Genomic DNA, 27,490 nt, shown 5'->3' with positions numbered 1-27,490 from the left:
ATGTCCCTTAGAACACATCATGCCACACATTAATGACCCTTATAACACATTATGCCACAGTAATGCCCCTTACAACACATTATGCCAAAATAATGCCCCTTATACATTAAGCCACAGTAATGCCACTATTCATTAAGCCACAGTAATGCCCCTTATTCATTGCCCCTTATACATTATGCCACAGTAATATCCCTTATACATTTATGCCACAGTAATGTCCCATATACATTTATGCCACAGTAATGTCCCATATACATTATGCCACAGTAATGTCCCATATACATTATACAACAGAAGGCCCCCTTTACATTATGCCACAGTAAGCCCCCTTACACATTATGCCACAGTAAGGCCTCTTTTACATTAAGTCACAGTAAGGCCCCATCTCCCTTCTCTTACCTGCCAGGGCCGTGCAGTGGGTGAGCTCGGGGTGGCGCGGGACAGGGCTGCCACATGCTGGGGAACTGTCAGTACTGCTGTCATTGTAACGTGACACCGCTCGCGAACCATTTGGAGCTCACGGACCGGAAGCCTCTGCTGATTGGCTTGCAATCGGCATCACATTAGGCTGACTGTGTCTCTGTGCCTCTCAAGGCCAGGATGCGGCTCCAAACCCAAAAGAGCAGCAACCTAGCCTCTGGGCAGCCTCTCCCTGGAACCCCCTCAAGTCTGGCACCTGGGTCACATGCCCCCTAAGCACCCCCCAAGTTGCGGCCCTGTGCTCCAGAAATACTAAAGTATATATATTCAGGGATGTAGTTGACATCCTGGTGTGCACAAAGCTACCGCTCACAAACCCGGCGCCGAAATCCTGACAAGGGTCAGGATACAGGCTGCAGCATCCGAGCAGCTGCGATACCAAAGTTAAGTATTAGGTGTTAAGTTTAGGGGTTAGGCACTAGAGGGAGGGAGAGTTAGGGTTAGGCTGCGGGGGGGAGAAGAGTTAGGGTATAGGCTGCAGGAAAGGAGGGTTAGGGGTAGGGTTAGGAGAAGGGTTACCTTACTTACCTGCAGAAGTCGGTACTCTGACCACCGGCACAGTGTGCTCTGGGATCATGTACCCAACCCATCATCATCTCCAGATCGTCTGTCTCCCCACCCTAAGCTTGCAACCCTTTTCCTACCAAACATTGTGGCAAGAATGGCTGTATGTTGGTAGGTGAGGCAGTTGGGCAGAGTGAGTACCTGCCCACATGGTAATACTACTGTATTAATGAGAAATCAAATGCAGCTCGTTGTGCTGCACTCTCCCCTTGTGCCTGTGCCAAAATCATCTATCCCTTTACCTCTCCTCCATTTTTAGCAGAGCTGTTTTATACTGTATGTAAAACATCTCAGCCTATTCAATTCTGATGCAAATATGATATATTATGTTGCACTCAATTTATCAAAGCGGAAAAATTATGAAAAATATATTTTTAATACTTTTCCCAATTCCCCCTATGTAATTTTTCCTTAAATTAAAATATAATTAATTGTGTTACCTACCTCCCCCCAGAATAAATTCCATATCTCAAGTAGCCTAAACAAATGCAAACAAAATAATCTGGCAATAACAAAAATATAAAATGTGTTATTTTCCAATAAGTTTAATTGTCCTGTATGTTACAATAAGTGGCCATGTAACCTTATGCTTTAAATCTTTCACTGCCTTTAGCAATTGCTATAATTTTCTAAAAAAAAAACCTGCGTTTGATAGAGTCTCTGAGCCCAACAGCTTGAAGCTGTAAGTGGAAGGTATTGAAATGGAATGTATCTGACAGAGTCTTCATATTAGTAGGAGTAAAAAGGACTGGGCCCAACACCAAACAAATTCTGTACTGGAGTTCTAGATGTTATATTAATTAGAGATGTACGTGGACACCCAGGTTTTTGTTCTAATTCATAATCGTGTTTTGGTTTCGGCAAAATTACCCTCAAATGTTTTGGTTCAATTTTGAATTCCTTTAAAGTAGCTAAAATATTTAAAAAAAAATGCTAAAATCATGCAATTTGGACATGTTTACATGCAATCCAAAACCGGAGTTTGGTTTTTAAATTCGAGTTCCGAATTGCGAGAAGACCTGAGCCAGGACTCGGGTCCACTCGGAACCCCAAAGTGATTCGGAATCTGGTACTCGATTCGACTCGGAACCCCTAAGCTCGGGTGTGTTAGTTTTTCAGGAAAATCAAACCACACATCTCTAGTATTTATGCCTTGCCTAGAAATGAACCACTTCATGTCCACACATATTACCAATCATTTAATAGATGCACAATTTATAGCTTTCAAGCAGGTAGCCTGATTTTGATTATGGTCAAGAAGAGAACAAGGAGAATGAATTAGCTGAATAGTGTTGTATAAAATAGTCCCTGCTGTATCAGGTTTCTATGGTTACCTACAATAATCAGAATGTCAGTACACTTCGTATATGTCTATTCTTATAGCTGGAAACTTACTAATTTAACAAGAAGATGCTTTACAATATAAAGCATCTATCGCAGTATATTTTTTTAAGGTATTGGTCTAAAAATCTGAATTTAAACATGACTGCATTTAACATATAAAAATCCTTAAATTATACTTTATCTGATTTACACTAAATACACAGAGCCTCCATACACATATATACTGTACATGAATTATTTCTGCATTTGAATATATGCATTGTTCTACACACACCTAAAACACCTCCAGCTGACATCTCACAATATATGCAGTAATGCCTGCATATGGTCACTGCTTGGTAAAGAAATACATATATCACCGATCATTTTTATTGTTCTTACTTATGTTTCAGATCCCAAAGAATGTAAGTAGTGGCCTTTATAGCATCATACTGGATACGTTTTGTGAATATCTTATTCCTGTCCTAATCCTACACCTTAGCCAAAATCCCTGATACCCTTGGGATTTATCTAAAAGATATGTGTATTAGGGTCAATTGTCACCCTTTACCTTACAAACTCAGGGGTCTGTTCATTATTACTAAATATTATTTGGAGATAATTAGGTTTAGAACTCGCATGGAGTTCTACCTAATTACCAGAGGAATTCATCATTCCTCCGCTCCATAAGTATCTATTCCGAAAAGCTGTCATTTAGATACTTTTCTCTGCAAAAAAAAGCAGTTTGCAGTCGATCAAAACTCTCCTGCTATTGCGGACCACTATTGTAGTCGTAGAAGATCGTGGTTCTCCAGTAGTCTCTGTTTAAGGAACAGTGACGTAACTAAGGGAGGGGGGGGGGGCGCCGCTGGCCCCCGGTCCATTTCAGTTCGTGTAGTGCAAACTGCAGTGAGTGCGGTCCACACTACACAGTAAAACAAACACACCACCACCGGGTAGTACAGCGGTTTGTTTTAGCAACCAATGAGAGTCACACAGACTCTCATTGGCTGCTGTACCCACGCCCAGAGCCGGGCTGGAGCGCACTCATGAGCTCCACCTTCCGGCTCCTGAAGTGGGTGAAGGGAGAGACATCATGACGTCTCTCCCGAGTGGGCCGGGAGGACGGAGAAGCGGGGATTCAGGTAAGTAAGCTTTTTTTTTATGTTGTCTGTATATATGTAAGGGGCACTACATAATAGGGACCACTACTGGGGGCACCGTATAAGGGGCACTACTGGGGGCACTGCATAATAGGGACAACTACTGGGGGCACTGCATAAGGGGACAACTACTGGGGGCACAACATGGGGGGCCCACTATTGGGGGCACTGTATAAGGGGCACTACTGGGGCACTGCAAAAGGGGGACCACCACTGGGGGCACTGCATAAGAGGCATTACTGGGGGCACTATATAAGAGGCACTATATAAGGGTGCACTACAGCGGGCACTGTATAAGGGGCACTACTACATGGGGCACTGCTACTGGGGACATTGCATAAGGGGCACTACTACAGTGGGCATTGCAAGAGGGGCATTATTACTGGGGGGCATAAGGTGCATATGGAATGGAAACAAAAATCCCAGAGTGACGAGAAATGGTGCTATGTCATGTACTTTTTCGACGCGTGAGCCCTCGGCACGCGTACATAGGGGACTTCTTCAGGTACAGTACTGCTATATACGGTTCTGTGGCCTGAAAATTTACAAGAACTTTGTCAGAAATTACAGTTCGCAACCATACAGTCAGATATTGTCTACTCTACCTATGCACTACACATCCAGAAAATTATTTCACACCTCTCGTAGTGTAAGAAATAAAATATAATTTTTATATCTAAAAATTTCTAGAGATACTAGTGATGTATAACATATCTGCATAGTCCAGTAGCCCACACATGCAATGTTAAAATGGTTTTATGATCCTTGATGTCACATACCGGCTGATTGTCTTGGCTGACCACACCAACCACAATTAATGTCAGGGTTTTTAATTTCGGACACAGATTATGTGGTACTAGGTTGGATCACACTAAAGAAACTTTACAGCGTAGAGAAGGAATGATTGGGATTGGGCTAGAGTTTAGGTCAGTGTTGGCTAACCTTGACACTCCAGCTGTTGTGGAACTATATATCCCAGCATGCCCTGCCACAGTTTTAGCATGCCCTAATAGCAAAACTGTATCAGTGCATGTTGGGTTATGTAGTTCCATAACAGCTGGAGTGTCAAGGTTAGCCAACACTGGTTTAGGTTATTCTTAGGGAATACTTGCTCACTTTTGGTTGCTCCTCTCAGGGAGAAGCCCGGAGAGAAGAAGTCACAGCTGACCACTTTAAAGGGCGGGGCTGGACTCTCACGTCATCAGGCCCTGCCCATGTCATGGCAAAATGCAGCGAATCACAGGTCTGTGGGGAGGGGACATAACTAATATGTTGTGGTTGGTCATTTTAGCCCTGCCCCCTCCCTACAGATCCAAGATTAACAATGTTATCTCCCCATCCTGTCCACTTCACTAGGAAGTGGACGGGATGCAGGAGATCAGGGCTCTATTCCAGCAGTGATGGGGACTACCTGAAAAATCGGGAGCCTACTGCACTTACCTGAAGAGCAGGCAAATATGTCTTAGGGTAAGCCTAAAGCTGGCCACACACTAGACCAACTTACATCCAACCAGCCAACTTGTTCAGTGGTTGGAATGAAAATCTGGTAATGTATGGGAGTAAATGATGATCAAGGAGCAAATGATGAATTGGCTCCTAAATGCCAGAAAACAGATGAAAATGGTCATCAGACAAGTTTGTTAAATGTTTGATCTAAACAATTTGTTCAAACAACAGTTTTTGTCCATTTTCCGGCATTTGGGAGCAAATTCCTGATTGTCATTTGCTGTCATTCCTTACCAGATTTTCATTCCAACCAATCAACTAGTTGGCAGGTTGGACAGATAATCTGTAGATGTGTGGCCAGCTATAAGATAGGTGTACAAGAGAGTTTTGAGTTACAATACAATGGTGTGTCATGATTAGAAACATGAAAGTATTTTATGGATCACATTATCCTTTTTTCATTCTTAAATATAAGCCGTCAGAACAGACATATATTTAAAAAAAGGAGTCTCCCTTCTTAAGCAGTGGGCTACTCTCTTCCTGGTACACCAGGGGACTGCAGTTGTGGTAGATGCTTTTAGAGTACAAGTCCATTATAAGCAATGCTAATGATGGACCCATGCCTTGCAAGCCCTTGGCAAATGCCAGTTTTATCCAGTTATTAAAATTATTTATTTTTGATACAGTACTCTAGAGATGTTTCTTTACAAGGTAGGGAATGTAATACTACAGAACACTGCTCCACTTTTAATTTGTGATTGTATTGGAATAATGAGATTTTTTTTTTTATTGTTCTACTTGTGCTTGTTTAAAATGCTGGAGACAAGAAATTATGCACATCTCTATATAGGAGAGTGGTCAATTTCTGCAGAGTAGTCATCTATGCGGGATCGGTATGAAATACCGGTTCAAATCCCGACAAGAGGAGATCCCGATGCTGGCTGGTGAGTACCCTAACCCTCCCATCTCCCCCCTAACCCTCCCATTCCCTCCCCCCTCTTAGGAGTGCCTAACCCTAAGTCCCCCCCCCCCCCAAGGGTTCCTAAATCTATCCTCCCTTTCCTGTACCCTAAACCTCACCCTCCTGGGGGGGTGCCTAACCCTAACCTCCTCGTCAAAACCTAACCCTAAACCCACCAACCTGCTAGTATACATGAAAAAGTTAATTAGCTATCCAGGATAAAGCTAGGAGAGAAAAAAATCATGTCAAGCACATTTTGATTCAGTCGTTCAGCCTCCCCCTCTAGAATTAAGAGATCAGTCCGTCCTTGTTTGCAGCTTTGCTGACAAATAAGTTAGTTTGTGGGCAGTAGTCTGCAATTTCTAACTCTCCAGCTGTTGTCAATCTACCATTATCAAATTCTCAGCTTTGCAGTGGCCAATCATCTGCGCCGAGGATTCATTTATAAGAATTGTAGTTAAGCAACATTTGGAGGCCATAAGTGGTGATAGATCAACGTAAACAAGTAGTTCAATGGGGTCAATTTGTTAAGCATAAATACCAGTTACAGTAAATGGTTAGGGAGTTCCAGCTTTCCATTTGTGAAGGAGGGTTGCTTCATTAGACGGTGCTGACAACAGTCAATGTTGTAAATCTTGTTAAATTGTAAATAAACCTTATAATATATTCCTTCCTATAAACCTCTAAGATTCACCTTCCTAAAACCTCTAAGACAAAACCCTGCCTATAACCTCTAAACAGAACGCTAATTGCGTACGCAGTTTAACCGCAAATAAAGACAGGAGTGGAATCTGTGTTTCCAACGCACAAGTATTATTCAGGTAAAAGTACAGTCAGTTACACGCAATCTATACATACACAAGTTAGGCGTAAAAGGAAATAATACAGACCAAGTACGGTTATACATACGCTGCGCCGCTGGATCCAGAGATAGACTTCTGACTAGATATCCTCAGCTCACCCAAAATTCAGCATGAACTGCAAAACCAGTGTTTGGACACATGTATTTATTCCCCCCCAGACTGAAACAGGACAAAGGGGAAACTTCCTGCTGATCTCATTGGTTCCCAGAGGAGGAGCATATGTAACGACACATTTAACAGGTTGTTTCAAATAGACTTTTCCTGCCTCTAACAGCCGGGGTCTTTCTGGTAACGCCTCCTGTAACATTCCATCAACTAAAACATTTTGTTGCTTATAAGTTCTGCGATCCATAACTTGAGTTTGCATGATGCAATCTCTCCACCGATAACACCGGGATTCTGTAAAAAGTGTATGCATCAGAACGAGATCAAACATACCTTGCTTATCATATATAATACCTTAGATATCAAAAACCTCTATTTCTTAGCATTTAAACTAACTTAACCAACTTGAATCATACATTTTGATGCTTATGGAACCTTATGTGCGAATATGTAGTGTGTGGGTATTCGGGGTTTGATATAAGGACGCTAGTTATTAATGGGTGAGATTTAAGTGCATAATCTCTCATACACGAAGTGAACATCCAGCAGTGTGGATGGCTGAGGGTTGTAATTCCACATGCCCTCTGTCAGCAGGCCCCCACCTGCTGTGTTCAAAGGAAAACAAAACCTCTTTTGTTCTCACAGACACTTGTGTGAAGTGCAAATGTATTATCACCTCAAACTATGGGATTTAGAGCCATCTTGTCTAGAATTCAGGCAAATCCAATTGTGTAGATATTATATTACAATTGCCACAACTATACTTTATCTGCATCCCGGGATTCCCAATTTGTATGTAAAAATACCCATTGTCTCTCCTTATCTACTTAGAAAGCTGGTTTTTCCCGTCGCCCTTGGTGTTAACAAAAACATTGCCATCTGTTCTTAGTTAATGGGTTATAACTTGAATTAATGCTGACCACACAAAATGGTGTCTTGTGGCCATTCGCAAGATGGCGTCGCTGCGATTAAATTTTAAACTGAACTTGTCTCACTCAATTATTCAGCTTTGACAATCTGTAAAACATTTTTGCAGGCGAAATATCTGCTTCCCCCTTTCAGCACTGTTAAGGTTACAACCTGAACTGTATGCTTTTAGAAAGTAACAGAAATAAACAAGGGGGAAATACCATAGTAAAGAAGGGGCGGAGAGGGGCCTGGGAACTTGAGGTGACCCTGGTCCTATAAAGTAGCAGACCCTCCAACATGACCCCTTCCATCAGGTACAAAATGTTCTGCTCCTGGAATTCCCTTTTAATGATTGCCGTCACCTGTGCTGAAACACCTTTCTAAACTCCATAGTCCAACATAGATGCTAGTAATCATAAATAAAGAGGGAAGTCCAGGAGCAGAGCATTGTGTACCTGAAGGAAGGGGTCATGTTGGAGAGTCTGAAGTAGCATAAAATAATTGGCATGCGCAGTTGGAGCCAGGACCCCTTCGTCAATGGCTCTCACTGCACTATGAGACAGACCAGGTGGAGAAGAAGGAGGACCACTCTGCTCTGATAACTGGGTAAGTGTACAGCGGGGGTGGGGCAGAGCAGGATATATATTTTATTAATAGCGTACTTTATTTGTGTTGGTACTAAGGGATACGCCATACTGATATGTCATCCCGTATAACTGCTTGTTTAGTCTTTAGTTTATCTCCAATATGGAATGTTGCTCATATAATGACATCTTGCTACCAGGTGTCATATATAATGCAATAATATTAAGCTGAATACAAACTCTGCATTCTGACTTAATATAGATCGTTCTGACAAGGATCAGAGCGATATATCAGTCAGATCGTATAGTGTGTACGCCAGTTCGCGCAAGCCATTCATTGCATTGTCCCATTTGCTGTACTACACAGGAGGTGGGACGATGCAATGAACGACACAATGCTGTGAAACGATATAACTTGCGCAGTCGTACACCAGGACATGTAAATTGTACAGCTATATATTGTTTCTCCGTGACGTGCCATCAGCTGGCTACATTAGCTGGATTTTCCTGTCTCATCCCCTCCTACATACACACACACGCTACCCCTCCATCTCCTTGCATAAATCTCAGAAAAACCTCCCCTCACAACATAGCCCAGGGAAATCCTGACTATACAATGCAGTACATGATAACAAAACAGAAAAAAGTTGTAGATGTACGATTGTTTGTTGAATTATTACCTTAATCCGGAACATAGAAATTAACTAACTACTTGGTCTCTTATGCTATAGCTGTCACTATGATGTGCATTCCTGCATATAATGTCTTGAAAAACTCTAAATAAAGAGATTAAAAAAGTGCTAAAGAAGTGCAATGTGCAACGGAACATTGCTTCACACACAACTCTACATGTTATATCAAAGGGTCAGTGACTAAATGAGAAAGACAAGAGAATATGAACAGGGAAAATAGTTGCTGTTTTTTCATGAGTAATTATATGAAATAGGCATAAAACAGTGAGTTCTTCCTAAGCAACAAAACTCTCCAGCATAAGAAACCCAATCCAAGAATTAATTTCTAATTAAACCAATAATCCAGTGTGACATCATGAACTGCAATTTATGACAGACTAACATCTCCAGAAATGAATGCAGCATGTTGTATTGATTATAAAAAAAAAAAAAAGTTTTCTGCCTACTCAACAAATGTGCCCTATGACACGTGGAAAAAACAGCAGTAGGATGCTCTCAATATTTGATTACATTAAAGTTTTGTGTTTATCATCCTTGTAATTGGTGCTCTACTGTGTTCTATCCCAGCTGTTAATCTAACACACATCCCACGCAGTAACACAACATGACAGAATACAGGTTGCTACAAAGTTCTAACTAAACCCATAGAACAAACTGCAATTTGGAAAACACTGTGTAAAAGTGCACCTACCACTAGGTCATCATTACATTACATGGTCTGTTCTATTGTATAGTTTGCTGTTTAAATCGAAGTTGATTTTATTTTTAGTGATTTTATTAAGCTCTCTCCCCAAACAAATCACTACCTAACATCTGTAGAGCAGGGTACCCACCAATGTATACAAATATCTACTTTGCAACATTATGGATGTAGCTAATCCAATTCTGTTTGTAACATTGCAAATTGTATCAACCCACTTATACAATTGTTATTCATTCCACTATGAATGAGTCATTTGGGAATTTAGAATAAAACATACAGAGGCTTACTGTTCCCACCTCACAATAGGAGATTCAATTCGAATAATTGGTTCTACGTTATTTATTTAACAGGTTTTCATATAGCACCTACATATTATATAGTGTGTTACAGAGAGATTATTTAACCATTCACATCAGTCCCTGACCTAGGACACCTTATTGTTTATATTCCCTGCCAGGGGCGGGGTAGCATCTGTTCCCCCAGGCCGGTGCACTTTTAGACATTTGGAGCCATGGCCAGGAGACAGACAAAGGCTCCCCGGCAAGAATCAGAATGGCTGAGCGGCATTCCCTGCCTGCCTCCCAGCCGCCAGTCACATCTGGTCCACTCTATACACATACAGTCTGCACGGCTGCAGTCAAGGTGCAGTGCAGGCTGCTAGCATTATCAATTGGTAGTTGGCGATGGCCATGAGGAAGGGGTCAGATTTGGGGTCTAATTGGTAATGTAAGAAACCCAGTAAGAATGATTATTTATTATTTCAATTAAAAATATAAAGTGGTCACTATTTTGCTGAAATTATTGGTGTACATATTGCATATTTTAATTCCAAGGCAGTTATATTCTTATCCAGTTTTACACACAGGGTGAGACTTTACTAACTATGGGCCTGATACGGAGTCGCACGCTAACTGCATGCAATGCCGATGTTCACATAGTTGGCCGACATTATAGGTACATCGCATGCATCTGAGTGGCTCTGGCCTGATTGTATTGTCTTGGTTTGTGACCAGTGCCAGTGCTTATGTTTGTATACTGGTTTTAGACTATTGTTTGCAAGAGAAGTAATGTACAGTTCCTCCCTCTGTGCATGATGATGGTTAGATAGAAATTCGGCACATACTGTATGATCCCGCTTTGCATGTATGGGGAAAAAAAAGTGTATATTCGCACTTAAGCAGAGTTGTAGACATCTTGTGGTGTGCCCGCCATCTATCCATATTTTTACCATTGTCATCAGCCTACACTTCTTGCAAAAGATGCGCATGAGAACAGATATATATGCTTACAACCAAATCTGTGGCTCGCAGTTACATCAACATGCGCTCTCTGAACTTCATCTACGTGAGACTGTCTGTTACAGCTCAGTTACATCTCTTCATCCATAAGAGGATAAGCGTGAGAAATGTGTAAGTCTCTGCATCACTTGCGTATGCTCGCTTCACACCCATTTGTCTATTGCTGTGCACTGTAGAAAGCCTGGGCCACTTGCTTGCTAAAAGTTGCCAGCCAGCCACTGTTCCCTACAAACACACCAAACAGTTAGCGTACCAGTATATTTTTGGACTGTGGAAGGAAGATTGCACACCCAGAGGAAACTTCCACAAACACAAGGAGAAAATACAAATTCCCAAGACAGCATTCTTATTATAAATGAATGCATTTTCCTGTGAGGCAGCAATGCTAACCACTTTGCCACAGTGAGCATCCAAGCTATATGGCTTGTGACTAGCTAGATCACTGGAGTCCATATGCATGACAGCCCTCTGCAATTATGTTTACAGTGGAAACCGGTCTCATAATCCTCTCCACCAAAAATGGTTTATGGTTCACGTTTGTCCTTAGATATCAGTCCAGTATTCGATCTCAGTATCAGTCCAACAGTCCACCCAAATACATAGCGCCTGATTCAGAGGTGAACGTAGTGTCAATTATTGCGAAGTTGTACGATAATTTGCTACTGCGCATGCATGAAAAGTCCTGGATACCCCTAAGGCACATGCATACAACTGAGTGTACACAGAGACCTCTTCACGTTTGAGCTAGGGAGAGTGTGGAAGTCAGGGTTCCGGGTTGGGGAAAGAATCGGACGTGAGGGGCCTGAATATATGTCCTACTCATCCACAGGTACCGGATTGTTGGCAAGACCTGACCAAAGGCGCGGAGGCTAACTTGCTGGGAGGTGTTCACCAGTGACCCCTCCAATTGGGATTTGGGTATAAGTAGTACCCAGCAAGCAGGTCATGGCCCTTGGTTAGGTATCCAGCACAAGTGGGAAATTGAGGAACACAATCACAGGTGAGGCACAGGAGGACGACACGGAGAGTTAGTACTCAGGTGACGTTCTGAGTACACACACTGTAGATGCAGAACTGGCACAGGAGAATGACACTTCTAAGTTAGTACTCAGATGGCGTATTGAGTACGCACGCCGTGGACCCAGATGCAGCACTGGCACAGGAGAATGACACTTCGGAGTTAGTACTCGGATAGCGTATTGAGTACATACGTTGAGAGTAGACACTAGGAATAGATCATGAGAAGAAAGGCACATGGAACCTGGGCCGTTGTAACAGCAATTATACACTGGAAGTAACGACAATGTACAGGCAACTTCCTGTTGTCTAGAGTCCAGCTAAATACCCTAAGGTAGCTGTCCATTGGAGGATAGTGTCAGTTGACAACAACCAATGCTACCATTGGGTAAAGGCTAGTCAGGTGATGAAGACTGTCATGGTTGCGCCCGCAGTAACCAAGTCACGGAGCAACACATGGATTTCCTAGCAGACTCTAGGCATAATCCTCAGCGCGTCACTCGCCGCCGCACTTGGCATCTGACTGCTCGAGAAGTCAGGGAAAGCCGGCGCCGAGGTGAGTAATGGCCGATCCTAGGCCGCAACCTGACAAGACCACTGTTGCATATGGAATCTTTCATTTGAGTTGGTGGCGGAAAGACACAGATGTTCCTGGGAAGTGACTATTAGGTTACTTGAAGTGATCACAAAAAAGGCCCATCATGTAGGAGGTGCTATGGGAGTGTCACATGCGTGTCAGTGAGCACGGCCACAGAGGCCACGTTTATTTATAAGTCATCGCGATGGTGAGCCAATGGTGGAGTGTATGTGTACACTGGCTGATTTCTACTGTCCACGGGCAATGAAAGTGAGCAGCTCAGGTTTTGCAATCTCTGGCACTCGCAATTACAGAAGGGGAAAGGCTGAGACTAGCATTTGCATTATCGCAGATGCAAATCCGAAAGAAATTGCAGCCGCGCATGCATTAGCATCCACCTCTGAATCAGGCCTATAGTTTGTAACTTAAAATTTATAAACAAATGGACCTGTTTTTTCAACATGACCCTGCCCTTGCTGTGCAATGACACACATCACACCATAGCGTAGCAAGGATGGGCCATGATGCTGTGATTCGATGCAGATACCACACAGGTTCTCAAACTCAGGGCCTGATTCAGAGCCGCTCGTAAGCGGCCGTTCGTTCGCTCCGAGCGATGTTCGCACATCTGCGCATGCGTATGGGTCGTAATGCACATCGCCAACCAGTCATTGCAGTCGGAAATCGAGCGCTCGCAAAATAGCGAGTGCCTGCTAATTTGAGTGACAGGATGAGGCGTTTGTGGGTGGTAACAGGGGAAGGTGCTTGAAAACGGGGGGTGGAGATCCGAACGCAGGCATGCCAAACGGTCAAAATGGGCGTTTTAAGGGTGTGCATAATTAACAAAGCAGCGTCATCGACCACGTCACTTGATTGTTTCTTAGCCTGAACTGTTCGCATGATCCTACCACAAGCACTGCGAGCAGTTCAGATGCCTTTCGATGTACCCGATTAATCAAATAAATAGCGGAGATGACGTATGATGCGAGCGGCCAGGGGTGTCTTTACAAAATAGCGAGCGCATGTTTCTATCGCTCGCTCAGACATAGAGGCGTCAACAGACCGCAAAGAGCGAGCGCTCAATTTAAATAGCCGGCCCCTTTTTCTGAACGAGCGAGCGCAAATAGCGTCTGGCTCTGAATCAGGCCCTCAGTCCTCAGGACCCAAACAGTGCATGTTTTCCAGGTCTCCTCATAGAATCACAAGTGAAATAACTAGTTCCACCTGTGGATCTTTTAAAATGTGTCAGTGAGTAATGAACACATCTGTGCATCTGCTAGGTGATCTGGAAAATGTGCACTGTGTGGGGTCCTGAGGACAGAGTTTGAGAACCCCTGAGGTACCACTATCGTACAGCTGGAACAGTGCCTGATGATATGAAATGTGTCATTATGGTCCGGCTCACTTCACAAGAAACAGAAGCGTGATCCAGGAGGGTGGCTTACCCCGAAATATGCTTCACAGACAGCAGGGTGTTCCAAGCTCAAAATTATTGTTTTAGAAGCAGTCTCTCAAAGCCTTTAAGGAACTCTTTAAAATTAATTTAATTACGTTCTTACAGGAACACAATTATTGTCCATTCTCTCCCATCTATACCTGAAAGGCATAATATGTTACCCATTTCATATGCTACAACTATATATATTTACAGTATATTTGTCTATATAAGTTTATAGTTATTAGCAATTTGTTTAGTTTCATAATAATTACAAATTTCATCTTAACCTCTGAAAATGGCATGAAGGATGATTACCGAGATGGAGAAGTCTTATACCATTTGTACAGTGATGCATCACCTTTTAATCATTTGCTGAAATGTATTTTATTTACCATGAAATGTCTAAGCATACATCTAAAAGGTCACCACTTTATATCTTGCTGTACCGTATATGTTTCTCACACAGGGCGGGATGCATCCAACATGGCATGATGGATGTGATGTATGCCGCCATTGATCACATGCACACCGGCTTTTAGTAACGACGTATGCATGATCATTTTTTATGCAAAGGGCAACTCTTCCGAAAAGAGCTGTACTTTGCGGTTTATGACCGGAGATCCCCTCTTCGCATGTGCAAGCGGCGGGGGACCCTGGGAGGGATCCTATTGAATGCCTCTCCGGGAAAACTCTGAAAAGAAGCCAATAGTCTTCTATTAAGCAACGCCATCTGTAGATCGCGTTGCCTACCGAGTGCATAAGGGAGATGCAGTCAAACCTCCGAACACTGCTTTTTTCTATAGGGGTAGATGTATCAAACCTTAGAGAGAGAGAAAGTGGATAAGTTAATTATAGCAACCAATCAACTTCTGTCATTTTACATATTAGCAAGAAGCTGATTGGTTAACTATGGGCAACTTCTCAGCTTTATTTCTCTCTAAGGTTTGATCCATCTCCCCCCTAGTGGCTACTGGATATGTTAATGAAAATAGTCACCAGAGCTTTGAAATGATCTTTAAGAACAATTTAAGCACAACTGAAATTTTTAGATAAATACCATGATGGAAGGTGAAATGCAATGTTCTGCATCACTTAACAATCCTCAGCTCTGTCACTCCATTCCAGACAGCTAGAGCCCATCCTAAATCTTAGAAGAGTGTCCTACTGAGATCTGAAACAGGTCAAATAGCTCAGACTGGACTCACTTGAGCCTCTGTAATTTCTTTGGCTCAAGCCCTGTACACATCTTTCAAATACCACTGTGCATTTCTACAAAGTAAGTCTGCAGGGCTGTCAGCCACTCTCTGCCTGCCGAGTTAGAAAAGTACCTGGCAAACTGCTACAATGGAATGAAAAAGCACAACGGCTACTGTACATTTAGTCAGTTCTAGAAATGACAGTTATTTAAAGTGTTTTAGTAATCTCAGTAATAGACAGTTATGACAAATATCCGAGTAGTGGCTTTAAATACTCCTAAAGTAGGATACAATTTCTGATTGCTGCATCAGGTTTGATTTTTGTGTGTGTGCCTTTTACAAGAAAATGCTATTAAAAGAGACAGAAATAAGTTGAAACTTGGGTGCTAGATGGAAATATGGGTTTAAGTGTTTGACCTACACTCGAAGACAATATGTAAAAAAAAAAAAAAAAAACACTAGGAAGGAGAGCAAAACACCACAATACAACACTTATATAGAAAACTCCCAGGAATAGTGGAAGTCCAGAAAACTACAGCAAGAACAGAAATTCAAAGTAACTCTCAGGATTAAACGCGTCATCTAAGTTCTGGAAATTTGTCTCCCCGACTTCAGATATATCTAAACAGGCTGAGGAAGGACTATGGCGAGGGCATCCTTTCTAAGCACGGGTGAAACCTTTCAATAACTTGATATAAAGGTGGCACAACTAGCATGATCTGCCCATAGAAACAAATACTCAACAAGATTGGTCCAACTGTATCTCAATCTAAATGTAATGACTTATTAAAAATTTCTGACTTTAGAAGTGGTTTTAGGCTTCCAGATATTAATTACCGAACGTAACCATATTGTAGTATGCACAAAAGTACTGTGTATAATAAATAGAACATCAATCCAACTCACTGGAGAATAAGGGACGAGGAATTCTATTCCTTGGTACATCATCTACGCTGATGCTGTGCTGATGCCCAGCATAGGACTCCTGCAGGGAACTGTGAAAGTGGTGGATGGGGGGTATGTTTTACCAATAAGCTCTATCTTTGATGCCATCTCTCTCATTATACCCTTCTACATGTTACCAGCCCAGTTTTTCCTACTAAGAACAGTACAATTCACTAAGTCCCTTTGGGAATCGCAACACAGCAGATCACTTTTCCTCCAGGATACTGGCTACTGTGAGTTTTTGAGAGGGCCCACTTGGGCTTTAAATAAGTGTCTATTGGTCAGCATCTCCTGCTATATCTGGGAAGTCCTGAATGAAGGCACCATCAAACCTAAAGGACAACTGATTGCTGGTCTCACCTAGGCCCATACTGAATTTTTCCAGGAGGGAAAAATACTGCAAGTAATAATTCTCTGTAGCCTCAGTAAGTCCCCTGACATGATTTTGTTCAGCAAGTGAATACTATAGCCAGCTAGTAAGAGTGCTTTGTTTGCTGACTTCCAGTTGTTCTGCTGCAATGATCTCCTTGTGGTTGAGAAGACTTACAAAAATTAAGCAGACACTCACATACAATCTCACTAGCAGGGGCATATCTCTTTATTCTATCACACAATTCTTCTGCCACCACACCTTCACCTAGACAGACACTGATGTATCAACCTGAATGGCAGACATAGAAACACCCCTTGAAGATATGGTCCGAGATGAGATCCTCACCAGAATATTTAAATGTTCGAATAAGTTTGCATAATGGAAACCTCTTGCAAAATGTTCAGCAAATGCTAATATGGTCCCTGAAAGCCTTCACAAAATGTACCCTGTGCCATCTAACCTGTGATGAAGAGAGAACATGGCCAGGTTCCTAGTATCGCCCACATCAGGTGATCTTGTCCTAGCATTATTCTGTTCTGGAATATTATAAAATCCTTAATTGACAAAGCCTTACGCTCAGCCTCTCAATTACCAAAATGCTCATCTGTACATCAATACTGTTCCTCACTCTGAGTCATTGGATTAACTCATATTACACATTGCGCTGAAAAGTATGAATGTGCTTGTAACAGCAAAAAAAAGTGTCCATGCAGTAAGAGGTTACAAACAAGATATGAGACTCCAAAATAATGTTGGTATAATTTACAATGAGGCAGATAGAATATAATCAGGAAGCCGGTAGTCTCAATACCGACCGCCGACTTCCCGACTGTGAAAGCCTAGCAGGGGACTAAAGATAGGCGTCAAAATCCCGACGCCTATCACTAGCTCCACGACGAAATCCTGGAGCCCGGCATACCGAACGTAGGTAAGCCCGATGTCGGGAGCTCTTAGCTGTGGGGGGGAGGGATAGGTTTAGGGACTCTTGGGGGGACAGGGCTAGGCACCCCCCTAGGAGGGTGAGGGTTAGGCTAGGAGAAAGGGGGGTTAGGGTTAGGCAACTCCCCTGGGAGAACTAGGATTAGGGAGCGGGGAGGGGGGTTAGGTTTAGGCACCACTAAGGGAGGGTTAGGGTTAGAGGGGGGGAGAGGGGTAGGGATAGCCTACCTCCCCTGTCAGGATCTTCATCTGCCTTCCGGGGTCGGGATTTCAACTGCCGGGCTGACATCCGGCGGTATAACATACCCAACCCAAGCAGATAGGTGCAGAATCCGCACTAGGACAACAACAATCTGTAAGTCTGCACGGGACATTATGAACACTAATGTATAAGCAGAGGTCGGGATGCAGATATCCCAGTTGCCATCTATTGTAATTTTATATGCTAATTGCTGATATAGATAGTTAGTGGTGCTCCCCTGAGTCAGAATTACAACATTCGATTTTTCGCTCTTCCTTTTCGAATAATTTACAATGAAGTAAAAATTAAAATACATCCTTATTTCAATCAATTCACGGTATTTGTTGAAAACAAGTTTATAAACACCCTTGATTATGATACATATATTTTCTCAATTTTACTTCTCATATCAAATTGAGATTTCAGTACCACCGCCGTTTCATTGGACCACATATACTTTCATCTGTCATTGCGTCTCTCTCTCTTGACTATTGCACAAAATTCACATAGATGGTTTATAAAGTACAGAAGCCAATTCTGTGGGTGATCGAGCAACCCCAATACTGTGCTGCATGCAGTCTTGTCTCTACATAGCATTAAGAGTCACAAAGTGGAGGTATTGTGAGCACAATGATAGAGATGTTATAAAAATATTGTAATGAAATTTGTATACTAACTCAAATACAAGTGCAGCAAAGCAAAGTCCAGGTATTAATTGAGGCACTAAACAAGTGCTTATGCCAGAAAAAGCATTTCAATGAACTGTGAAATATTAATGTATATTAATATGTATATTAAAGGGTAGCAGAGATCAATTAGATGGGGGAATTTGTATTGGACTTAATTTTATCTACGAGAATATTAAAACCATAACTTCTTAGAGCCTTTATTTATATTCCTAAATAACTGCATCAGCCTGGTGGAAGGTAGATGTCACAATAATTAAATCAGACCTAGGAAAATAGAGACAAGTGAACTTAATATTAGCGGTATGGAAAATATTTGACGAAATTCTAAGAGATAACATCCAGAAATATGTCACTGAATATATTGTAAGAACAGAAAGTCAAAACATTTTTTTGTAAAGAGACCAGTCAAGCCAAACTATGCCATTGTTTTCCATAAGGAAGATATAAACTGGATCTTGGCAGTTGATGTCATTAATTTAGATTTTACAAAAGCACTTGCTACCACTTCACTAAACAGATTGCTACATGAGATAAAAGCACTGGGACTAGTGGAAAAATGTAATGGGCAAAGGCAGGATCTGTAAAGGTAGGTTTCCATATATGGTTTCAGAGAGAATATACACACACATACGCTGTGGAAGCTCCAAGTTTGCACAGATGAAAGATATTGGCCAAACAATTGGCTTTCACTTAGTCTACATGTGAGTAATTAAAAAGGTCAGCTTTTATGCATAAAATAACCCCTACACAATAGAACATTGTACATACTGTAAATTCGAAAGAAAGCTGTGGAAACAAAGACCAAATGTATTCTAAGAAAATTAAGATAAAGTTATAGACATGCAAAAGATAGGAAAAAGGCTACATAAAAATACCCAAGTGCTAGGATATCCCAGTGAGCACTGTTGGATCTGTTGTAAGGACATGGAAGCTACATCATACCACTAAGACACTTACTAATCAAGGCTATCCCTCAAACCTCAGCATCAGAGCAAGAAGGGGCATGTGAGGAAAGCCACAGAGGGACCAATTATCACTTTGAAGGAGCAATAGTGTTCAGTAGCTAAGATTAGAGTGAAGGTGCACCAGCCAACCATATCAACAGCTCTGTACACAACTGGCTAGAATGAAACCATTATTGAAGAAAAAACACATCAAAGCAAGTCTGGAGTTTGCCAAAAAACATCCGAGTGACCCAGCTAAAATGTGTGATAAGGCTTTGTGGTCAGATGAGATAAAAAATTAACTTTTTGGTCCCAATGCAAAATGCTATGTGTGGGGCCAACCTAACACTGGGCCTGATTCAGACCCGGTCGCTCTGACAGAGCGCTCGCTCTGAATCAGGGCCGGGTTTTTTTTCTCCTGGCCGCTCACATAGCTGTGGGTGACCACCTACAGCTACAGTGAGCGACCATGATGATGGTCGCGATGGTCAAGACCATCGGGCTTGCGACAAGACCCTTGTGGTAGGGTCTCTTGGCCGCAATCCCCAGAGAGCTTTCAGCTCTAACAGAGCCGGAAGCTCTCCACTGACATCTCATGGGAACGCCTCCGTTTGGGCAGCCACCCCCCCCGGCCCGCCCACCAAAGGGGGCGAGCTGTCACTCAACATCGACAGCTCTCCCCCTTTGTAGCGAGACCCAGAGCGACAGAGTGCCCGTCGCTAGCCGGGTCTCGCTCATGCGCACGACGGAGCCGGCTCTGTCGTGCGCATGTGCTGTGGGCCACCATCGACCCGGTTGCGAGCGCTCAGCACTTGCAACTGGGTCTGATTCAGGCCCACTGCCCATTCTTCAACAAACACCATCCCAGAAATGAAGTATGGGGGTTACAGCATCATGTTGCGAGGATGCTTTTTCTCAGCAAGAACTAGGCATCTTATTACAATTGAAGTGTCACGTCTGGAGGTTTGTCTGTACCGGAACTCGGGAGAGGGTCTGGAGCAGGGTTCTAACTGGCATGCAGGAAGCTGGGGGGCTTGAGGAGGTTCCTACTCATGTGTAGGCTGGGATCTGCAATGAGCAAGTGGGATGACAACTAGATACAGGTCAGAGTTTTGTATGAGATACTGGAACAGATGACAGGAGTAGGGATTGGGCTAGCACCAGAGGATACACTTTATTAATGTATGATGATGCTGAAGTGTACTGGAAGATGAACGGACTGGAACCGATGGTGCAGGTTATCAGATTGGGACCAATAATACAGGATATCGGACTGGAACCAATGGAATCGGATATCGGACTGGTACCGATGGTGCTGGTTATCGGATTGGAACCAGATGATACAGGATATCGGAGTGCAGAAACCAGGATGGAATCGGAGTACAGGATCACCCGGATAGAACCAGATAGCTGGACGAGTGTGAAGCTGCAATGCAGGCTGCTTTGTCTAAGCAAGAAACGCTGTGAAGACTGCAAACTGTTGGAACCAGGTAGGATTCTGAAGAATAAACGACCCTGCACTGACAACTTGCTAGTGCACAGGGGGCCTGATTCAGACCCGGTCGCTCTGACAGAGCGCTCGCTCTGAATCAGGGACGTTTTTTTTTTTTTTTTGGTGTGGCCACTTGGCCGCTTGCATAGCTGTGGGTGACCACCCACAGCTATAGCGAGTGGCCATGATGATGCTCGCGATGGTCAAGACCATCGCGACCATCGGGCTTGCGACGAGACCATTGTGGTAGGGTCTCATTCATCGTAAGCCCCAGAGAGTTTTCGGCTCACTTGTGATGTCAGTGGGGCCGCCCCCAAACGGTAGGCGTTATCATGGGAACGCCTCCGTTTGGGCAGCCACCCCCCCCCGACCCGCCCACCAAAGGGGGCGAGCTGTCACTCAACATCGACAGCTCGCCCCCTTTGGAGCGAGACCCAGAGCGACGGAGTGCCCGTCGCTAGCCAGGTCTCGCGCATGCGCACTACGGAGCCGGCTCCGTCGTGCGCATGCGCTGTGGGCCACCATCGACCCGGTTGTGAGCGCTCAGCACTTACGGCCGGGTCTGAAGCAGGCCCAGAAAGTCTTCTTATAGGAATTGCTCTTCTCACATTGGATGCTGCGGTCAGCTGGCTGGGAGCAGCGCTCCGATTGACAGAGTGGAGTCAGGTGATAATCCAACATGGCTGCGCCCATTCACTGATTCTGGAGGGAACCCTTGTGTTAAGATGGACTGGCAGCATGCTGTGAGGACCCCTGGAAGTGACTGTCTCTGGACACCCTGGGATAGCAGAGTGAGGCAGCAAAGAGATAAGTGCACGGGTCTGAAAGTCCAGAGTGTGACATGAAGACTGATGGATTCAGGGCTGGTGCAATGCGGTAAGCAGGCTCTGCAATGCAGGAAGACTTCGGGCTGGTGAGGCGGTGCTGTTGCCTTCTATATTTGCCAGGCATCCACTGACATTTTACCACCAGCGGGTGTCCAGTGGCTCCTTCCCTGGAACCAGAACCCACTCCTGAGCTCTGCCTTCCGGTTCCCGCTGTGTGTGTAGGGAGAGACGTCATGATGACTCTCTCATAGTGCCAAGCGTGAGGAGCTGTCGGATGACGGCGGGTGCAGGAGTGGGGCTTCAGGTAAGTGCTGTGTTGTGTCTGTGTGGCAGAATGTATAAGTGGCATTACTGTGGGCATTAAGTTTATAAGGGGCACTACTACAGTGGGCATTATGTGCATAAGGAGAACTACTGTGGGAATTATGTGTAAGGGACACTACAACTGCAGACATTATGTTTAAGGGGTACTACTACTGTGGGCATTATGTGTATAAGGGGCACTACTACTGTGGGCATTATGTGTAAAGGGCACTACCTCTTGGACATTATGTGCATCATGGGCACTACTATGGGCTTTCTGTGTAAGGGGCACTACTACTATGGACATTATGTGTAGAAGGGGTACTACTGTGGACATTATGTGAATAAGGGGCACTACTGTGGACATTATGTGTATAAAGGGCACTACTACTGTGTGCATTTTGTGTAAGGGGCACTACTGTGGACATTATGTGTATAAGGGGCACTACTCCTTTGGCATTATCTGTATAAGGGGAACTACAACTGTGGCATTATGTGAATAAGGGATATTACTACTGTGGCATTGTGTGTATAAGGGGCACTACTGCGTGGTGTAACGTGTGGTAACGGACACTGCTGCATGGCGTAACATGTATAAGGGGTAATACTGTTGTAGTGTAACATGAATAAGGGGCACTACTATGTGTTGTAACAGGAATAACGGACACTACTATGTGGAGCAATGTGAATCAGAGACACTATGTGAATTTGGGAGGAAGGGCACAAATTTATAGTTTACAGGGGGCCCTGAACACCCTAGCACCAACCCTGGATGGATGGTACAAAATACAGCGAGATACTGCAAGACAGCCAGCTTCAGTCTTCCAGAAAACTAAAGCTTGGGAGAAAGTTCACCCTTCAGCAGGTCAATGAAACCAATCACAAAGCCAAAGCAATAGTGGCGTGGTTGAACAACAAAAAGATGAATGTTCTGCAATGGCAGTCCGATCCCAAACATTGTGCAAACTGGTAAAAACTTACATCAACAGATTTAAAGCTGTGATTGCGGCAAAAGGTGGTTCTACTAATTACTAGTCTGCAGAAGTTTAATACTTATACAAGCAGCATTTTTCAGTTTGTATTAAAAAAAATAATAATAATTACACAAATAATGTATTATTAGTTTGAAAATGTACTGTAAGAACCTACTGGTTCGCTATAAAAATAGTACCTGGAACAACTTGTTAAAGTTTTAACAAATATAAATATGTACATACACACACATATACATACATATGCATATATATATATATATATATATATATTTATTACCAGTTATTTGTATAGCGCATACATATTCCACAGTGCTTTACAGAGAATATTTGGCCATTCACATCAGTCCCTGTCTCAGTGGAGCTTACAATCTATATTCCCTACCACATGCTCATACACATACACACTAGGGTTAATTTTGTTGGGACCCAATTAACCTAGCAGTATATTTTTGGAGTGTGGGAGGAAACCGGAGTACCTGGAGAAAACCCACTCAAGCACAGGGAGAATATACAAACTCCACACAGGTAGGGCCATAGTGGGAAATGAACCCATGACCTCAGTGCTGTGAGGCAGTAATGCTAACCATTACACCGTCTGTGCTGACCACACACACTGTATACAGGGACGTAGAGAGCTGGGCCTCTGTACTTTTTGGTTGGGGGCCCTGGCCTAATCGTGGGAGGTGTAACCACATCCCTCATAAGTAATGCTATGCTCTTCAGCGGCAGGTTGTGTGCTAGGCTGGGGAGAGAGGCTGCTGCTGCTGACAGATAAGTGAGAGGGGGGGCCAGCGGCATACCCAGGCTCCTCCAACAAGCCCTGGCTTGGGTAATTAGTACCCATTCTCCCCCCCTCTCGGTGACCCTGATTGTATGTATATATATATATATATATATATATATATACACACACTCACATTGGGCCGCCAAGAGACGAGCCGGGCCCGGGTGACAGAGGCCGTGACCTAATCGCGGGAGGCGTGGCCGCGCCCCCTTAGGAAAAAAACCACAGAAAAAAAACCACGCTGCCCCCTCTGCGAGCTCCTCAGCCCGGCGCACAGCCAATGGGGGGGCGCGATCAGCGTGATCGCTCCCCCCGTAGTCATAGGAGACTGCTCCAGCTCCAGGATTTAGGACCACTACAGTAAAATATGCCACTCAGCCTATAACTGGGTACATGCAAACTGACTGATACAGACAGACACACACCCCTATCACTAAAAAACATGAATGCAGCAGGCAAATAAATACAGCCAGCATGATTTATTAAAGATCCCCCTCCCCCCAGTAGTACCCCTTATATAGTGCCCCCCAGTAGTAGTCCCCCCAGTAGTGCCCCTTACATAGAGTCCCCAGTAGTAGTCCCCCTTTTGAAGTGCCTCCAGAAGTGTCCCTTATATATTGTCCCCAGTAGTAGTCCCGCCTCTGCAGTGCCCCCAGTAGTAGTCCCCCTATGCAGTGCCCCCAGTAGTAGTCCCCCCTATGCCGTGTCCCTTATATAGTGCCCCCAGTAGTAGCCCCCCCAGTAGTAGTCCCCCAGTAGTAGTTCCCCTTATATAGTGTCCCAAGTAGTAGTCCCCTATTCAGTGCCCCCAATAGCCACCCCCTCTATACAGTGCCCCCAGTAGCACCCACCCCCTCTATACTGCACCCCCAGTAGCGGCCCCCCTCTATACAGTGCCCCCAGAAGCCCCCAGAAGTGCCCCAAGTAACGGCCACCCCCCCTATACAGTGCCCCAGTAGCACCCCCCCATGCAGTACCAGTGTAAGTGCCCTTGCCCCTTAAACACACAAATAAACTCCACAAATTACCTGAATCCCCGCTCCTGTCACGACCGCCGCTCCTCCGGGCCCGCTCTGCACTATGGGAAAGACATCATGACGTCTCTCCCATCCCCCGCTGTGGCGGGAGCCGGAAGGCGGAGCTCTTGAGTGAGCTCCAGCTGGCTCCCTCCATGGACGTAGCAGCCAATGAGAGTCTGTCTGACTCTAATTGGCTGCTAAAATAAACACACTGCCGCAGGGAAGTACGAGCGTACTCTCCGGTGCTGGCGGGGCGGTGTTTGTTAGTGTGTAGTGCGGACTGCACTCACTGCGGTCTACACCACACTTAGTCATCGGCGGGCAGGTGGGTTTCTGGGTACTCAGAAACCCCCCCTCTGTGCGAGCCTGATGGTTGTCAGCATGTATTCAGCTGCAGACAACCACCGGAAGTGGTCTCTGTAGCACAGCTCATGTGCAAAGCTCCAGCTGCTTCTGCACACAATATAACCACTGATGGTTATACCATCAAATAGTGTAGTGGTTCCCAAATTTTCTCAGTTCATGGAAACCTTATTGACTAAGAATTTTTTTGCGGAACCCCTAGGCCAAGGGGTAGAGATATACAATGTCTAGCAACAGAATGTTTTCTTTCTTCCAATGCAATTGGCAGACTGATAAGCGATCTATAATGTACCTGACAACTTACCTACAATCTAAAGAACCCAGACCCAGGCCCGATAGGTGAGTAATAAGACGTTGTTCACTTGACCCAATCCATAGTGTGCCACTTATTACCAGGCTGTGGTAAAGCAGCACGAGTACTGACAGCAGCAGTGAGAAGTGTAATAGTCCCAGGGAGCCGGCACTCTCTTCCTATGCAGCCAGACGTTAGTACAACCCTATGTGTGTGACTGTGCAGCTACTTTGCAGCGCTCTAAGCCGAGAGGGAGCTGTGTGTTATGGGGTGGTGTTACGGGGGACAATAGCCCTGATCGCTTCCCCCCTTCCCCAGATCAATCCTTGGTGCCTGTGTATAGAGGGTTTGGGCACACAATGCCAGTGTACATGGGTGGGGCTGCAAAGTGTCAGTGTACACAGGATAGGGGCACAGGTGGGCTGCATAATGTCTGGGTATACAGGGTGGTGGTACAGGTGGAGCTGCACAGCGCTAATGTAAACAGGGGGAAGGCACAGGTGGGGCTTCACAGTGTCAGTATACACAGGGTCGGGGGCACATGTGGTCTGAACTCAGTGTACTTCTTACCTGCTCTAGTTTGCAGACAGCTGCTGCAGGACTCCAACTGCAATCACTCCAGAGGTGAAGCTGGCACAGATTCTTTTTGCAGAGGGTTCCAATAACACTATTCCAGAGTGCTCCTAACTCCATTGCCCTCTAACCTCCAGCAGCTGGCTGCCTGTACAAACTCTGGTAGCACGCAGAGTAGCCAGACGACAGCCAGTGCAGGGGGTTGGAGAGGGAAGTGCTGCAGTCTGCAAAGATTTCATTACTCCTGGGAGGGGGAAAGATCACGGCAGGGTCACAGGAGTGGGACATCCACACATTGGATTTGGGTTAGCCTCAGCTGTGCAGGGAGGAGGAGACTGGAGGGTGCAGAGCCGAAGCATGCAGCAGCCCTCTGTGTAAATGGCCGCACGCTGAAGCTGCTATGGCTAAAGCAGCGTCCATCCAGTCTAATACCTTGCCGGCCCAAATAATCTCATTTGGAACTGGACTGGACCATCAGGCCACGGCACCCCTGTTATAGAGCCGCTGCACCCTGGCGACAGTTTGGATACCATTGGAATAATGTATAGATACAGCATGCGTTTCAACTATAAAAATATATTTCTTTATAATCATTTTATTAAAAAAAAACATAATTTTGTTCAGAAACTTTTTCATGTATAACATTGGCAATAAACTGACCAGCAGTCCATTATTTTAGTAGTCCAATAACTCACCATTTTTACGTTCCTTAAGAGGGGGCAATTGCTGAACTGACTGCAAGGACAGCTCCTGAAAATCATGGGCGACTGCTTCACTTTGGGGGCTGGGAGCCAAACAGAGTAAAGACCCAGTCTCATCCTCTTGGACCAGTTGGTGGTCCATAATGGCGCAAGTAGACGGGAAGGGAGGGAATTGTGTCTTCACGCTTTGCAGGACAAAACTGTAAAAAAATATATAAAATGGAAATAGTTAAATAATTATATTTTATATAAAAGTGTTCTACAAATTAAGCCATTTTTTACTATGACACAGCAACATTAATAATCTACAAATGGATATCTGCATTTACCATTATGATGAGAAACTCTGCCTAGCAGTCCCGGCCTGAGACATGAAGGGTCCACCAGGGAATGCAGTGTTAGGGACCCAAGCTTGAGTGGTGCGGCCAGCCACCATAAGGGGTGTGGTCAGCTACCATAGGTGGACTTGGCCAACCAAAAGAGGACATGCAAAGAACACGCCCCCTTTATAAAGATGTGGATATGGTGTGTCAGGACCACACATTTTGATTGGTATGAGGGCTAATCTAGGTGTAGTTTCCAAAGAAACAAACCAAGCACTCAAGTTCATCCATGATCCTGCTCCGCCAAGTTACTGATCCCTAGAGGATGGGGTGTGGCCCTCAGGCAGTGTGGCCCATTGGGGATTTCC

The 27,490-nt window shown here is 44.3% G+C and overlaps 1 protein-coding gene across 3 annotated transcripts in view; it reads right to left on the bottom strand.

Annotated features, from left to right (window-relative positions):
- Positions 1–27,490, bottom strand: part of MRTFB (myocardin related transcription factor B) — a 450,704-nt gene that overhangs the window by 166,058 nt on the left and 257,156 nt on the right. For all 3 annotated transcript variants that reach the window (XM_088474235.1, XM_088474234.1, XM_088474237.1), the window contains one exon: positions 26,794–26,999. In XM_088474235.1, the coding sequence (XP_088330361.1) occupies positions 26,794–26,999 (206 nt within the window). The remainder of the gene's footprint in view (positions 1–26,793; positions 27,000–27,490) is intronic.

Source organism: Taudactylus pleione, unplaced genomic scaffold (genome assembly GCF_031769625.1).
Source record: "Taudactylus pleione unplaced genomic scaffold, aTauple2 ptg000149l, whole genome shotgun sequence".
NCBI lineage: Eukaryota > Metazoa > Chordata > Amphibia > Anura > Myobatrachidae > Taudactylus > Taudactylus pleione.
Note: the sequence above shows the minus strand (reverse complement) of the source record. Positions and strands in the feature narration are given on the sequence as shown.